This window comes from Leptopilina heterotoma, unplaced genomic scaffold (genome assembly GCF_015476425.1).
Source record: "Leptopilina heterotoma isolate Lh14 unplaced genomic scaffold, ASM1547642v1 Lhet_46, whole genome shotgun sequence".
Taxonomy (NCBI): Eukaryota; Metazoa; Arthropoda; class Insecta; order Hymenoptera; family Figitidae; genus Leptopilina; species Leptopilina heterotoma.
In genome coordinates this window covers 1,401,782-1,417,107 of record NW_025111092.1, presented here as the reverse complement: position 1 = coordinate 1,417,107, position 15,326 = coordinate 1,401,782, and the positions used below count along the sequence as shown (strand labels likewise).

Below are 15,326 nucleotides of genomic sequence, written 5' to 3'. Positions count from 1 at the left end.
ATAGAGAAATTTAATAATTTAGTAAATTTTATTAATTAATAGTTTGTTACTACATTACCACTTCTTTATAACAATTTGAAACTATATTATTATTATTCTTATTTTTATATCTTGACGAGTTGTTTCTATATTTTTTATTTTTCACTTGATTTAATAAACTTGCAATCTATTACAGATTTTAATTAAAGTAGGCATTTTTCGAGAAAAATAATATTTATGAAAAAATAATATATAAAATATAATTTGTTTAGTGGATTTATTTCTATAACTAAAATTGATATACAGTGTCATTGCTTGCAATTCCGGTATTGACTAAATTTACAACACTGGTTATTTAACAAGGATCGATAAGAAGAACAAAACCTGTTATTAAACAGAGAAAATTAATAATGGGCTTTGAAATTTCGTGACTTCTCTTCCTCACTATTGATTTGCAAATTGTTAATTACATATTACTAAATAGACATCTACAGACTATCCTCTAATAGTATATGATTCAGAATTGGCAAATGGGTCGTCAAGGAAAACTAAATGTCGATTATTTTCGAGTACTAAAACATCTTACAATTTATTGTCATTCTTATTCATTATTTCCTGGTATTCTATTTCTATTACCTTTTATCAAAGTTTCAGTAGAATGTTGAAAGTCACACAAAAGTAAAAAAACAAAACACATTTAAAAAAATTGAAAATTATTTTTAATTTATTTCTTTGTTTGTGAATAAATAAATAAGTAAATTATGATGAATAAAAAGAAGGGAGAAAGAATTCTCGAACCTAATCACCATTTGAAAATTAGTATGAGAATATTACGAAATATGGGAACTTTACCACCGAAATTGACCGGTTTTTATAAAACAATGTTCTTTGTTTACAGCTTTTGCTTCTTTATGTTTACATTAGGAGTTTATCTTTTTGTAGAAATTGTTAATATTATTATTAATTGTAACAATCTTGCGAAAATTGCTTCTGGAGTTCCACTATTCATCACGAACTCTCTGCACGCTTATAAGGTATTTCAAAGGAATTAAGTTATATATATTGTAACACGGACAGTTAAAAGGGACCTACGATCCGAAACAATCGATTTTCACTTTTTTATCTGTTCGTATAGTAAATAAACCGCTCTTTCCAACGCAATAAACCGCAGCTTTCTAGCTGCATTATTTTTCTCACAATTTCACTTCAAAGTTAGGTACTTTGACAAAAAACAGTCCAAAAAAACTAACTTGGTAAACTTCAAAGTCGTTTTTCTCGAAATCTTTTTTTCGGACCGTAGGTCCCTTTTAACTCTCCGTGTCACATATATACTTCTGTCTATAAGTACTAATTAATAATTTTTTTTTAATCAAAAAACTTTTTTTCTTTTGAATTTTTATAGTGTAAACAAAAATACAATGTTCGGTTCGACAAAAGCGTTCATTTAATTTTACTGTCTAAGTTAATACTGACTTTTACTACTGAGCTTGTAAAATATAGAAAAGAATTTTTAAAACGTTTTGCCTGACTCTAAGCGACTGTATCTACTGACAAATATTTATATCCAAATTTAAGTTTCACGTTTCACGAACTATTTGCAAGTGTCATTTACTACAATAAGGAAAAGATTACGAAAATAATTACTATAGCAGACCTTTTCTGACTAATATTTACCTGTACTACTTACGAGTGCAAAGACACTTTTTAATTTTTCTGACTAACAAAAATTGATTTACACTACTGAGAAAAAAGTTTATTGCCGACAAAAAGATATAACAAAACAGAAATATGGTGTATCTGATTGAAACATACACAGGCCGACAAAATTTTGGCGAATCTCAGAACAAAGAACCGGACAATACTTTTCCGAATGTTTTTTGACGTTCTGAATCCGAATCTGACTTCAGAATTGCCCCATCACGTCATGTTTTTGAAATATTCTATACTAAAAGTGTCAATAACACGTTTTTTGGACATTTTTGAAGTCCTGTACAATCAAGAGAAATGTTTTTTTCTGAAAGTTATTTGCGGCATCTGAAAGTACTATTCTTCCCCTTTAAAAAGCTTTTTAAAACTGGAAGAAATCTTTATTTGTCACTGAGATATCGACATTTAAAGTTTTTGAATTTGGTAAATTTGTCAATATTCATATACTTACCAGATTCAAAAACTTTAAATGACGATATCTCAGAGACAAATAAAGATTTTTTTACATTTGAAAAGGGGTAAACTTTCAGATGCCGCAATTAATTTTTAGAAAAATAATTTTCTCTTGATTGTACAGGTCTTAAAAAATGGCACTTTTAAGTTAGAATATCTCAAAAACCTGACGTGATAGGGCAATTCTTAAGTCAGATTCGGATTCAGCACGTCGAAAACCTTTGGAAAAGTACACCGAAAAAATTGAACCTGCGTTCAGAAAAACAAAAAAGAACTTAAAAATCTTTTTTCTAATATAAATTTGTTTCAATTTGAGAGGAATAATTTCAATCATAAAAGAAAGGTTAAAATTCATTTTTTAGTTAAAAAACTTTTAAATATAAACAAAAATTCCTCTTTTAATATTCGAATATTCAAAATAGAATGTAAAATTACTTGTTAAGCGGAATTTTCTTCACACTTTAAGATTTTATTTTTTTCGGTGTACTGTCCTGTTCTTGGTTCTTAGATTCGCCAAAATTTTGTCGGCCTTTGTTATTTACACTACTGAAGATAAAATCTCCTCACGTCTAAGCTCTTTTTCTATTAAGAAATTTTTCAAATATTCAAGACTGTTTCGAACTGAGTCATTCTACAGAAAATATATGAGATTTAATCTTACTAAATTAAAAAATTCTAGTCGGACCCAAACTGAGTTTCTCTACATAAAACACAATATTGAAAAGAGTATAAAATGTGTCTGACTTAAAGCTGATCATACACTGTAAAAATTTAGGGATTTGAATTTTAGATACGAATTTATACTAAAAACTGACTTTTACTATTGAAAATTGAAAAATGTCAATCAAATTAAACGTTTCATATATAGGCTAAAGTTGAAAATTCTATAAATAATTAAATACATTGTCTTTCTATTATTATTTATGAAAATAATTAAATGTTTGCGTACAATTTTATTAAAATTGTTTTTAAATAATTGAATTCTTTTGGGTAATTTTATTATAATAGTAGATATTAAAAATAATTTAAATTTTGACAAGAATGTTATTAAATTTTTGAAAATAATTCAATTTTGAAGAAGAATTTTTTTATTTATAAAGATAATAATTAGGATTTTTTCGAGATTTTTTTGTAAATGTTGAACATAATTGAATTTTGTGACAAGAATTTTATTGCTTTTGAAAATAATTGAATTTCTGCAATCATTTGTAACTTCTTCAAAATTTAATTTTTTTAAATTCATATTTTACTTTTATAAAAAAAATTTAAATTAAAAATTTGTACGTTCTATTATTTTTAAAATTGCTAATTTTATTTAAAAAAGTGAGTGAGAAGTTAGCCGCGCACGAATTATTGCTAGTTATTATTAATTTGGATTGCTGTGCGAACACTACTTTATAAGAGGAAATAAAAACTATGGTCAACTATAGAGGCGATTGTAACTTAAATGATAATAAAATTTTTCAATTTTTGATTCCCGGTCTGACTAAAACTCCCCTATTACTACTTGTATATATGAAAATACTTTCAAATTATTTTACTATTCGTTATAAAATAACACAATTTTGAATTTCCTGTCCGACCGTAATTGTCATATACACTATACTATGAATATAGTGTAAAAGCAATTAGTTACTAAAAATTATTTATTTTTTTCTAATAATGATTAATTTTTACTAACAACTTATTAGAGTGAAATAATTTATCTCTGAATGTGTTAAATTGTAATTTGTGTGCTTTAATAAAAATCTTTTGTTTTATATGTAAAGTTTATTCTCATTGTTTGGCATCATCAAAAAATACACAATCTACTCTCAATCATTGAGTCTTCAGTTTTTTCGAAAGATAATGTAAGGTATTATTTAAAATCTAAAAGAACAATAATTTAAAATTTTTTATTCTTTAAATTAGTAAAAATAAAATTTTTCTTATAATTGTATTTTATGCTTCTGGAGTACTTTAATAATGATTTTTTTTAATATATAGAATAGATGCAATAGTGTTGGATTAGCAGCAGTGAAAGGCTTCAAAAGGCGATATTGAGTTTTTTTTATTTTTGAGTAACTCAATGAGAAAATAATAACACATTTTTTTACCTTATGCCTGTTACCGCTGTTAATCCACCGCTGTGGCATCAACCCTGTATACTTATAGTTTAAATTTGTAAATATTTCAGAATCTTTGTTTTGAGTTGAAAATTTAAAATATTTTTTGTTGTATATTACAGATACAAAAAAGTACTGTCATCGTTTGCTTGGCAAGGTATAGTTCATCATTGTACTTATCAAATAATCGGTGCTTTCGGTGTTACATCTATGTCTTTAATACCAATAAGTGCACTTGTAAATGATAACGAAAGAAGATTGCCACTTGATGGATGGTATCCTTTTGACACAACAAAATCAATTGCTTTTGTTATTACATGGACACATCAGGTAATTTTTTTTCCAACTTCCCACTTTCAATGGATATAAACTATTGCTATATTTTTGCCTTTGTTTAATAGTTTATTATAATAACAATTGCAATTTACATAATAATAATTTATAAAAATATAATAATTATAATTATGATTATTATTTATTACAATTTACTAGAATATAATATATTTATATTATAATAATTTATATTATAAATATGATTAAAAAAATAATAATATATTAAATTATAATTATTTTACTAATTAATGACGATAACTTCAGGCAGTGGCAATTATAATGTGCTGCATCAATAATTTGGCCATCGATTCTTTTATAAGTGGTCTAATCAATGTCGCATGCTGTCAATTTGAAATACTAAAATTAAATATAGCCTCAATAGGGGACAATAGTGAAAAAAATAGTCTTTCACAAAATTCAATCGAAAAAGTAGATGAAGATTTGGTTGACAAGAAGATTAAAGAAAAATTACGTAAATGCATTGAGCACAATTTGACTATTTATGAGTTAGTTTCTTTCTTAAATACGAAATTAATATTTTTTAAAAATATTTTATTGTCAGTGTATTATTATATTTTTTTTAAATTTTCAATTTCATAATTTCGAGATTTTCCATATTCTTAAAAATTATAATGCGTATTTCTTAATATTATTTTTGTTGTAAAATTATTTCTCTTTTTTATGTGTATTCAGTTTTATTAACGAACTTCAAAATATATTCTGCACAGCAATTGGTTTACAATTATTTATCAATTCTGTAGTTATTTGTTTATCAACATATTCTGTATCACAGGTATGAATTTTTAATTTTTATTTATTTTAATCACTAATTTTACAGTTGTTATTTACTCTCTAAATCTAAATTAATAAAAATTATGGAAAGAAGAAAAACTATTTTTTTAATATATTCAAACTATGGGCAACATGTTTTTTCCATTTTTTGCCCACAGTTTGAAAATATTAAAAAAAATAGTTTTTCTTCTTTCCATAGTTCACCATAGTTTAAAAATATAAAAAAGTAGTTAATAATAAAATAGAAAGCACATAGTAAAATTTATGTCTACATAATTTTATTCTCCTTCCAATTGAAAAATTATTAGCAGCTTATTCTTTTTATTAAGAAGAAAAATTCTTTTTTTAAAGATGACGACATACGTTCCTGCAGAATTAATTGGACACAGCTTTTATGCACTGTGTATGACCTATCAAATTTTTATTTACTGTTATAATGGAAATGAGTTATACCTTCAAGTAATTATTAATATACGTTGCGTTCTAAAAATAATAATTGCCGCCAAAATTTTGTCGAATTTCAAAACCAAGAACCGAACAAAACTTTTTCAAAGTTTCTTGATGTGCTGAATCTGAATCTCGCTTTAAAATTTCCTCAGCACGTCAAGGTTTTAAGATATTCTAACCTAAAAGTTTAAAAACCCTGTATTTTTATCAAATTTTATCATTTTTGAAGTCATGTAACATCATAAGAGAAGATTTCTTTTCTAAAAGTTCGTAGTATCATGCGAAAGTACTATTTTTCCTCCTTTAAAGACTTTTTAAATTTTAATCTTAAATATTTTAAAATATTTAGGTTTAGTAGGACTGTAATTATCGTCCGAACTAGAATTATTAATTTTTATGCAAAAATAACAAAATGGAAGTAGTTTAAGGGCATCCGGGAAATAATACTGGTTTCGTGATAGACGTCTCATTTAAAAAGAAAAGAATATTTTGAGTCGGGATTTTTTGGTAAATATAGAGAAATGCTCTGGGACTAGCGGTCCTCTCAGAATTTACAGAAATTTTGATAAATAATTATTGAAAAAAATTGTTTAAATATACGGAAAAAGGGGGTTTTGAACGGTTCAGTATAGACGTCTCATTTTGAGAGGATAAAATATTTCGGGTTCATATTTGGAGGGGTGCTAGAGGAAGACTCTCCGAGGAGCGGCCCTCTCCGTTTTTGCAATAATTTTGCGAGGAAATTATTTTATTAACGATTGAAAGTGGAGTAATTTGAGATTAATACATTTCCTTAGTTCAAGTCGCGACCACTTCCGAGAATTGGCGCCACCTCCTTGACCACTGACACATAGATCCACTTGTCTGTGTGCTCGCCGCCATATTGTCTCTCAATTTCGCCAAAAATACAACTTTTGTAATTTCGTTTTTCAATATTTATTTCAAAAATTACTTGCAATTTTCGAGAATATTCTTTATCATCATGAATTCCCCTAATTATCATGATAAATCCGAACTAAATAGCTCTAATTATTTAGGAGTGAGACGACACGCGGGAAAACACTTTTTGGGCTCGATTTTTCCCGGATGCCCTTAAATAAAGTTTTTCTAAAAATTGCAAAATTCAATATGTCCGAACCAATATGGCGGACAAGTTTTTAAAAACTTAACCGAAATGCTTGAAACTTGTTACTCGGAGATTTTTTTGGGGGCTGATTACGAATCTGGTATATCAGATTTTCAAAATTAAATATGGAGGATATAATACGGCGATTAAAATGCTCAAAAATTTACCAGATTCGCTTAAAACTCAATGAAAAATGATTCAGACACTGTTTTAACTTTCAATTTACAATATCTTCCTTTTGGTTTTTAAGATTTGTCAAAAGTTTGCTTCGACCTGTATAATTTTTTTTAAAAAATTTTATATAAAGATTTTATATTTTAAAAAAAAGTATTTACATAATTTAAAAATAAATTTATGATATTCTTTCTATTTTCAAAGAATGAAAATTTAGGTACAGCAATTTATATGGGAAATTGGTTGAACTTAAAATTACGTTATAAAAGGGATTTACAAATTATAATGTTGAGATCACAGAGACCACTTATTTTTTACACTGATTTTTTAATTAAATTAACTGTACAAACATTCATGTCGGTAAGTGCTGTATTTTTAAATTTAATATCAATTTCCTTTTACTATTTATTAATACAGGTATTAATATAATAATTTAATATAAATTTATTAATAAATTACTGCAATTTTAAGATTTATATAACATTCACTGAATTAATTAATTAATTCCGCAATAATTAATATATTCTGGAATAATTTTAGCTAATACTGAATATTAATTAATATAAAAATAAAATATAAATATTAATATAAATATTAATAATTTAGTATGAAATAATTAATTCATTTATTGGTATTAATTATTATTGATTAAATAATAAGTATCAATTAATTAGACATTATAATTAAAAATGAAATTATGAAATACTTAACTAATATACTGACAATTAATTTAAAACTAATCTATTTATTAATAATTTTCTTTAATAATTTTGCAGATAATTCAAACATCTTATTCGATGTTTACTCTTCTTCACAGAAAACAAGTCAGTTCACAATCAATTTGAAAATCAGTTGATTTAATAATTTAAAAAATTGTCTCTGCCTTTTTGAAATTAAATTCAGAAAATATATATCAAAGTTGATAAATTTGTTGTTTTTTATTATTCAAATAACAATTTTAATTAGTAACGAGTAACGTGTTATTTCAGTGCTCTTACAAAATGTCTTTATAATTTTATAATTCTTCTTTTTGTGGTATATTTTTTTTGAGTTTGTCATGGACTATGATGAAATTGTTATTTGTTGCATTGCTTTTGTGCATATTTGTTTCGTAAAATAACTGGAATAACTGGTTATAACTAATAACTAATAACTGGTTTGTAGTTGATTTGTGCAGCTTATTTTGTCAGAGCTGATGCTGAAGGTGCAGTCCCATTTTTGCTACTATGATTTGGTGGATGTGTTTTACATGCAATTTTTATAACTTGCATTGTTTTTTTAGTGTTTTTAGTGTTTCTTGTGTTTTGAGACAATTGTTATGACGTCATAATTTATTGGCTGACGTTAATGACATCTTACGAGCAAAATTGAAAACAGCGATTTAGTGAATCCTGTAATATCAATGGGACACTTTTATTTGTGATCTACCTTATAAATCTTATCAGTGCTGATAATTGGGTTGTCTATACTTTAGGAGCACGTTAATATCTGCTCTAATGTAATCTTGATTGCCTAACGTGCAGGAATATTTATTACTTTTTGAGTACTTAATCTCTTCTTTTTATTTTTTGATTTTTTGTGAAAATGCCAGAACTATGTCAGTTTTGTAAAAAGGTCATAATAAAAATTGCGGTTTATTGTCGAAAATGTGACAAATACTTTCACACAAATGCGACTTGTTATACTCACAAAGTATATAATCCAAATAATGAGTTGGTTCTTTGTAAAGAGGAATTAATTAAGATTGATTTAAGGGAAGAAAGTGGTACTCGGCACGAAAAAATGGATACTACAGAAAGTGAGTCAATTTCTTATTCTCAATTTGAGCAACTTATGTCTGTCATTACAAGTTGTTCAAATCAAGTGTCAGCTCTTCGAAAGGAGCAAAGTGACTTAAATTCTGATCTTTCTGAAATTAAAATTAAAGTTGGATGTCTACCTGAGTTACAGAAAAAAATGGAGGAAACCTCTGTGAAACTTAATGATATTGCTCAACAAACAAAGGAATTAAGTAGCAAAGTGTCAAAAATTTCTGAAGTTAATGAGTCCCTAAAAGAGCAAGTGGTGGAACTTCAAAGTGATCGTGAAAAACTTAATATGCGCTTGACGAGAACTGAGGTCAAACAATGTGCGGACTCAGTGGTTATTTCGGGTTTGCCAGAAAGTAGTGAAGAAGATTTGAGACAGCTAGTTTGTTCAATTGCCTCTGTCCTGAAAGTTATACTTGCTCCAGTGGAAATTATTGATACATTTAGAATGCCTGCTAGAAATACTTCAGTGGCATCGGCGGAACCACTGGAGGTTAAAAATCGCTCAGTGCTGGTACGTTTTTCTTCGACTAGACCCGGTAGTGAATTTGTATCTGCAATGAAGAGCAGAAAGTCCCTTTTGTCAACCGAAGTTTTTCCTCTTTGCCGAAATGTCGTGTATATGTAAATGTATATTTACCTCCTGATTTTTATAACTTGCTCAAAAAAGTCAGAAATAAGGCGAAACTCTTGCAATACAGATACGTGTGGCACAAAGAATGTATAATATTTGTGAGACGTGTTGATAGAGGGGAAGTTATTAAGATAATTTTCAATGAGGACCTGGATATATTGAAGGAATGACTACCACCTGTGCTTTCTCAACCTCTGCCTTCAAGTGTAATGCCCATATGCTCTGATTCTTCTAGAGCTACTGAAGTTTCATCATTAAGGATTTGCCATATTAACATAAATTCGCTTAAATCAAATATAAATCTTTTGAGGGCTCATTTGTTGGCCGTTTTCGGCACTCGCCCCGGGTTAACTTCCGGTTAACGGTGATTGGTTAGATCCAACAGAATGTTGTTGATGATTGGATAATTGTTAACTCGGGGTTAACCCTGGGTGAATGCCGAAAACAGCCATTATCAAATGAAATTCATGTTGTAGCCTTAAGTGAAACGTGGTTAACTGAAGAGATTAGAGACAGTATGGTAAAAATTAATAATTATAATTTGATATGCAGAGATAGAAAAGAAAAGCGAGGTGGTGGAGTTGCGGCATATGTGAGGAGTGATTTAAAGTTTGGGGTTCTTCATTCATCTCCTGGTAAATTTGATAATGAACCAGAGTACGTTATTATCAAAATCAATAATCAGGGTATTAAGGATTATTGACCCTATTTTCAAAATGAGCAGAATTGGTTCATATTTTGAGAATTAAAAGATAATATTTGTAGAAATATTACTGTAAAATGTGATTAACTTTCAGAACCTGGTTTAAAAGTTACAAACATTAATATTAACATAGCTTTTAATGGTAATCGAAAATAATTACACGTCTTCTTAAACACTTTTATAAATTTTGACGAAAAAAATGAGCAGATTTATACATAATTTTAGTATGTTATTCTTTGATTCTTAAAGTTTAATTATGGTGAATTTGAATGTAATTCAGAATCTAGTTTTTGAGAAAAAAGTCACGAAAGTTTGAAAATAATTATTAATTAGGAAAATATGTACTTCCAAATGTATAGATTTGGCAACATCGCTTTATAAATATACACAAAGTTTGCATGTGTGAGAATATGAAAGGGGCGAAAAAACGCTAAAGAGAAAAGGCGGGAAAATAGGTTTCGTGTTTTTCTCTTATGAAATTACTTACTTTAACGAAAAGATATACAATAAAATAATTACTTATAATTATAAACACTTAACCTCAACATTTGTAGGAGGCTTGCTGTCAGCCAGCGAAAGCTCAAAAACATTTTTATAAAGATCATAAATCCATTTTAAACAATATTACATCTAAAATAAAATTTAACCTAAACATCAAAATATGTTTGTTTAGTTTATCATGCTTTTTCTAAAATATAACCTACAAATGAATGAGCATTCAAGATATTAGAAAAGTCAGATTTAATTTAAATAAAATTTTTCATTAATGATGTTTCGCTTTTTAAAAATGTCTTCTCAGATGTATAATTGATTTGAATATGATTTTTCTCCCAATTCAGACAGTTATTAGAAAATCGGAAAAATACCAGATATCCTGAATATTTTATCTTTCATTTGCGCACAAAAAGTAAAATATTTATTTACATTTACAATGTCAGGAAGTTAAATAGAAAAAAGTTAAACAAATGTGCGGTACATAAAATTACCGCCAGGGGGCAGCACCTAATGGGCACATCAAATTTTCACATTTTACTTCCTTTAGTCGTGTATTATATTGGAGTTTCAATTTCTTGTGCGCAAATGAAAGGACAAGAATTCAAGATTACTGGTATTATTTCCGACTTGTCAATAATTGTTTAAATTGGGAGAAATATTCTTTTGAAATTACGTTACGCGTTCAAGCAGCTATTTTTATAAGGCGACCACTGTTTGAAATTGCGCAATGAATATTTTAAAAAAAAAGTATATTTAACAATTTGAAGAATTTGTCATAAAAAAATTATCAATATTTTAAAAAAATTTGTTAAACATTTTATTTATTTGCTTTTAATTTTAATTTAGAAAAATTTTAAAAATCTTAAATTATAAAAATATTCAAAATGTGTCCAATTTAAAATGAAATTTCCAAACACTGTTTAAAATTGTGATGCTTTTGATCATGTTTTTATTTACCATAAACAAAAATCCAATTTACATTAATTTGTCGTATTTTTACATCGAAAAAATCAGTCTCATTTTCTATTAAGAAATTCGACAAAGCCGTACAATTTGAGTCTCAAATAGTTTTTGTATTATTTGATTAATATGAAATTAAATAAATCTTTGATCTGTTATTAATATATTACTTGGTAATTATCAATTAATACCAGTGTTTATTATACATTTAATTAATATATTAATATAAAATTAACAAGCATAAAATTAACAATGTTAGATAACACCTAGTTTCGAAAAACATTTAAATAAAAGTAGTTTTTGGTATTTATCAGACCTTTTGTTTACACAATTTTCATCGATACCATACAATTCTAAATTTTTACAAACAATTTTTGTCTAAGTAATCAAAAATTTTTTTATTACAGTTTTTGACTTTGTGACTTTATTACCATTCTCATCTCTGCCGAAAAGTTTTTCTAAGCCATTAAGTTTATTTTCACGAAACGCATCACAAATCATTTCGTATGTAATCCCTCCTTCTGCTATTTTTTTCGCATTTGACTTGTGGTACAATCACGAAGAATCAAGAGTTTTTTGGCTGCTGCAGAAATAGTCTCTTTGGAAATTTGTTCTTTTAAAAAAGTTTGCCAACTTTTTTGACAATTTATTAGAGTATCATCTGAAATATCAAGTTTTTGGACAATTTCTTGTAAAATACAAACGTCGAAAAGAGCATTATGAGCACTATCTGCTGTAATATTCAAAGATTTAGCTAAACCTTCAAGGGAGTTCGCTCCTTTTTCCGTTTTACGAGTAATCTTTTTTACAATAGGCAAAGTGTCTGTAAATCCCTGGACAACAAGTTGAAAGTGATCCATCATTCCTGCATTTTTTATTGCTAGCATCAATCGAGGACAATCAAATATAGCGTTGTGCACAACTAAAATGCACCTACATTCCAAGTCAGCAAGAAAAAGGAAGAATTTTTTCATTGCAGTTGATAAGGGGAATGATTGAACTTTTCTTCCATTTAAAAGCAAATTTCCCTCAACATTTTGTAAACCAGTTACTTCTGAGGCTCTCTGAGAAATTTCTTGTGTCGGATTCAAATAAACAGAGAAAGATATATCATTACAAATAGCTGCAATTTGCAGAATATCTGCTTTCGCGCTTAAACCAGATGTTTCAAGATCAAAGTAGACCATTTTTAATGGTAATGCTGTATCTATTGTTTTCAACCCATGAAACTTTCTATTAACTTCGTCCTCTTCAGATGAATTCAATAATCCCATATTAGATTCGTACATGTTGCCTTCAGAAGTTTCCTTTTTCTTACGTAAAAGTGTCCTCTGTTTTTTCAAAAACAAACGTCGTTTTTTGAACTCGGGTTTATTTATTAATGTAGAGTGTTTTTTCTTCACATGTTCAACTTTCTTTACATGTTGTTTAGTATAATGTCCTGGCGACAGTTGTAATTTCTTCATTACGGAGAGCATATATTTTTCTCCACAGTTTTTTTGACTCACGGCGCATGCTAGTCTATAGTCAAATGATTTTGATGTACTGTAACTTCGAGATTTTGGTGCTTTACTAGCAACCATGGCATTAAAACTCTCATTTGCTTGAGAAGATGCACAAGCTGCAAATCTGTGTGTGTTTTTAGCCAAGTCATTGAATAATTCCTGTAGTTCTTCAAACAATTTAGGATTTTTAAGATATTCCGTTCTACAACTGACACTTAAAGATTCATCATTTTCTAAGCGGTTTGTACACCATGAACCACAATTATTATGCTTATTGAAGTAGTGGAACGGAATATTTTTTATAGCTGTCGACATTAAAGCATTTTTTCCTTTATTTTGAGATATTGCAAAACTGAAACTTCTTTGTATCGAGGTTATAAAATCTTTAGTGAGTTCCAATTAATGCACTTTGACCATCAAGACTGTCGTAATTGCGACCAGTTCCTCTCTTTGACCAACCCATATCGATGGAAGCAGAAAAGCGTACTAGGTCTTCATTAGAAACGCTTGAAGAATCTTTTTTCGGGATAATGAAACCATTTTGCAAATGCTCAGGCCTAAAAAATAAATAAAGAAATTAATAAACTCTAAGCTTCATACGATAAAGATTAAAATTGATATTCATTTATTTATATGAAACTTATCGAAATAAACTGTGCCTTTTAAAAAATAACGCTATGAAAATCGAACTTTTCAGAAACATATTTTAGTGCAATTAAAATTAGTTCAAATGGGTTGATCACAAAATTGAATATCATTAAGATACTTCATTTTTTCGATTTACATTTTATTTTAACTTTCTATTATAATTAATACAGTTAAAAAAATAACATATCTTTCGAAGAATATATAGATCATTATATTGTTATAAAACATAATTTAATTAATCGATATTTATAATAAATTAAAAGTATAAAATTCCTTTCCAATTATTATAAATAATTAGATGTAAAAATTTATGATAAAGTTAAATTAATAGCATATAAATAATTAACCTATAAATATTAATAAATTGATCATAATTGTTTAAAATAAATGTTCTTAAACGTTAAAAGAATTATAAGAAATATACTAAAAGTATATTTCTCTTACATGAGTTTTTCAATTTCCTTCGAATTTTCAATGGTTAGTTTTCTTGCCAAAATCGCAGCTTCCTCACACGATTTTTTTGCCACATCCTCCACAGCAAGGCCAATCTCTTTTTCGTGTCTCTTGAAAAGCTTCGTATTGATGGGTGGAATATTTAAAGCACTAAATAATTTATTAACATGACTGCATCCTTGTCCTGAGTGCAGAGTACCTAAGAAAAAAGAATACATGATTTTTGAGGTTATGTTTTTGTAAATAAAGCAAGACTAATTTTTTAATAGTATTATTAAAATTAAAGTTATAATTACCAAGTAATAATTTCGAGTTTATATCAAAATGTGTATTTCTTTTTTCAGATAAATGAATTTTGTCTGCTGTGACAGTATTGTCAGCTAAACAATTTCGACATTTGGTTACAAGCATAGAAGCTGCACCACACTGCTTTTCAGTCACTATATCTTGCAAAGACAAAACTGCAGTACATTCTTTACAAATTAAATTGTTTGCCATTATTTGTTTTTAACTATATGTATATATAGTGAATTTGTAGTCAGGTTTGCCACCCTTGACATACAAAAAGAAGGAAATGCTGTGTTGTCACGCCTTACTTTGACTTTTTCAATATCCAAAAATAATGTTTAAAAATAATTTAACTCTATTTTTTTTGCATGTAACAATATTTTTTATGATTTCACATACTGTTCATAAAAGAATGCTTTCTAAAGCTTATAATCCTGTTTGTAAAATATTATTATTTTTTTTTGTTAAGTTGTTGTACACTCCCTGACAAAAGTTAATTTCTTAAAATAAATATTATAAATCTAAATATATACATTTTACAATTATAAATTCTTCTAAAAACTATTAAAAATGGTATATCTTTAAAGAAATTAATTGTTTGACATATTAAAATGACTCCGTATTAGTGTTATTTTATACTCCTATGTCACTAACTTTTGATTTTGTGTACCTGGGTCAATAATCCTTAAACCACTTTTTTTACTGTGCTTTATCGA

The 15,326-nt window shown here is 27.4% G+C and overlaps 2 protein-coding genes across 2 annotated transcripts; one reads left to right on the top strand and one right to left on the bottom strand.

The window, feature by feature from the left end:
- The first annotated feature begins 743 nt into the window (after positions 1-743).
- On the top strand, positions 744-7,961 carry LOC122507312 (odorant receptor 2a-like). Its single transcript, XM_043619937.1, has 8 exons — positions 744-1,013; positions 3,909-3,994; positions 4,367-4,574; positions 4,842-5,083; positions 5,271-5,370; positions 5,721-5,828; positions 7,321-7,476; positions 7,893-7,961. Exons 1-8 carry the CDS (start codon positions 744-746, stop codon positions 7,959-7,961), a joined length of 1,239 nt encoding a protein of 412 aa, XP_043475872.1.
- A 4,279-nt stretch (positions 7,962-12,240) lies between these two features.
- On the bottom strand, positions 12,241-13,536 carry LOC122507311. The gene has a single exon (XM_043619936.1). It carries the CDS (start codon positions 13,534-13,536, stop codon positions 12,241-12,243), a length of 1,296 nt encoding a protein of 431 aa, XP_043475871.1.
- Positions 13,537-15,326: the final 1,790 nt, after the last annotated feature.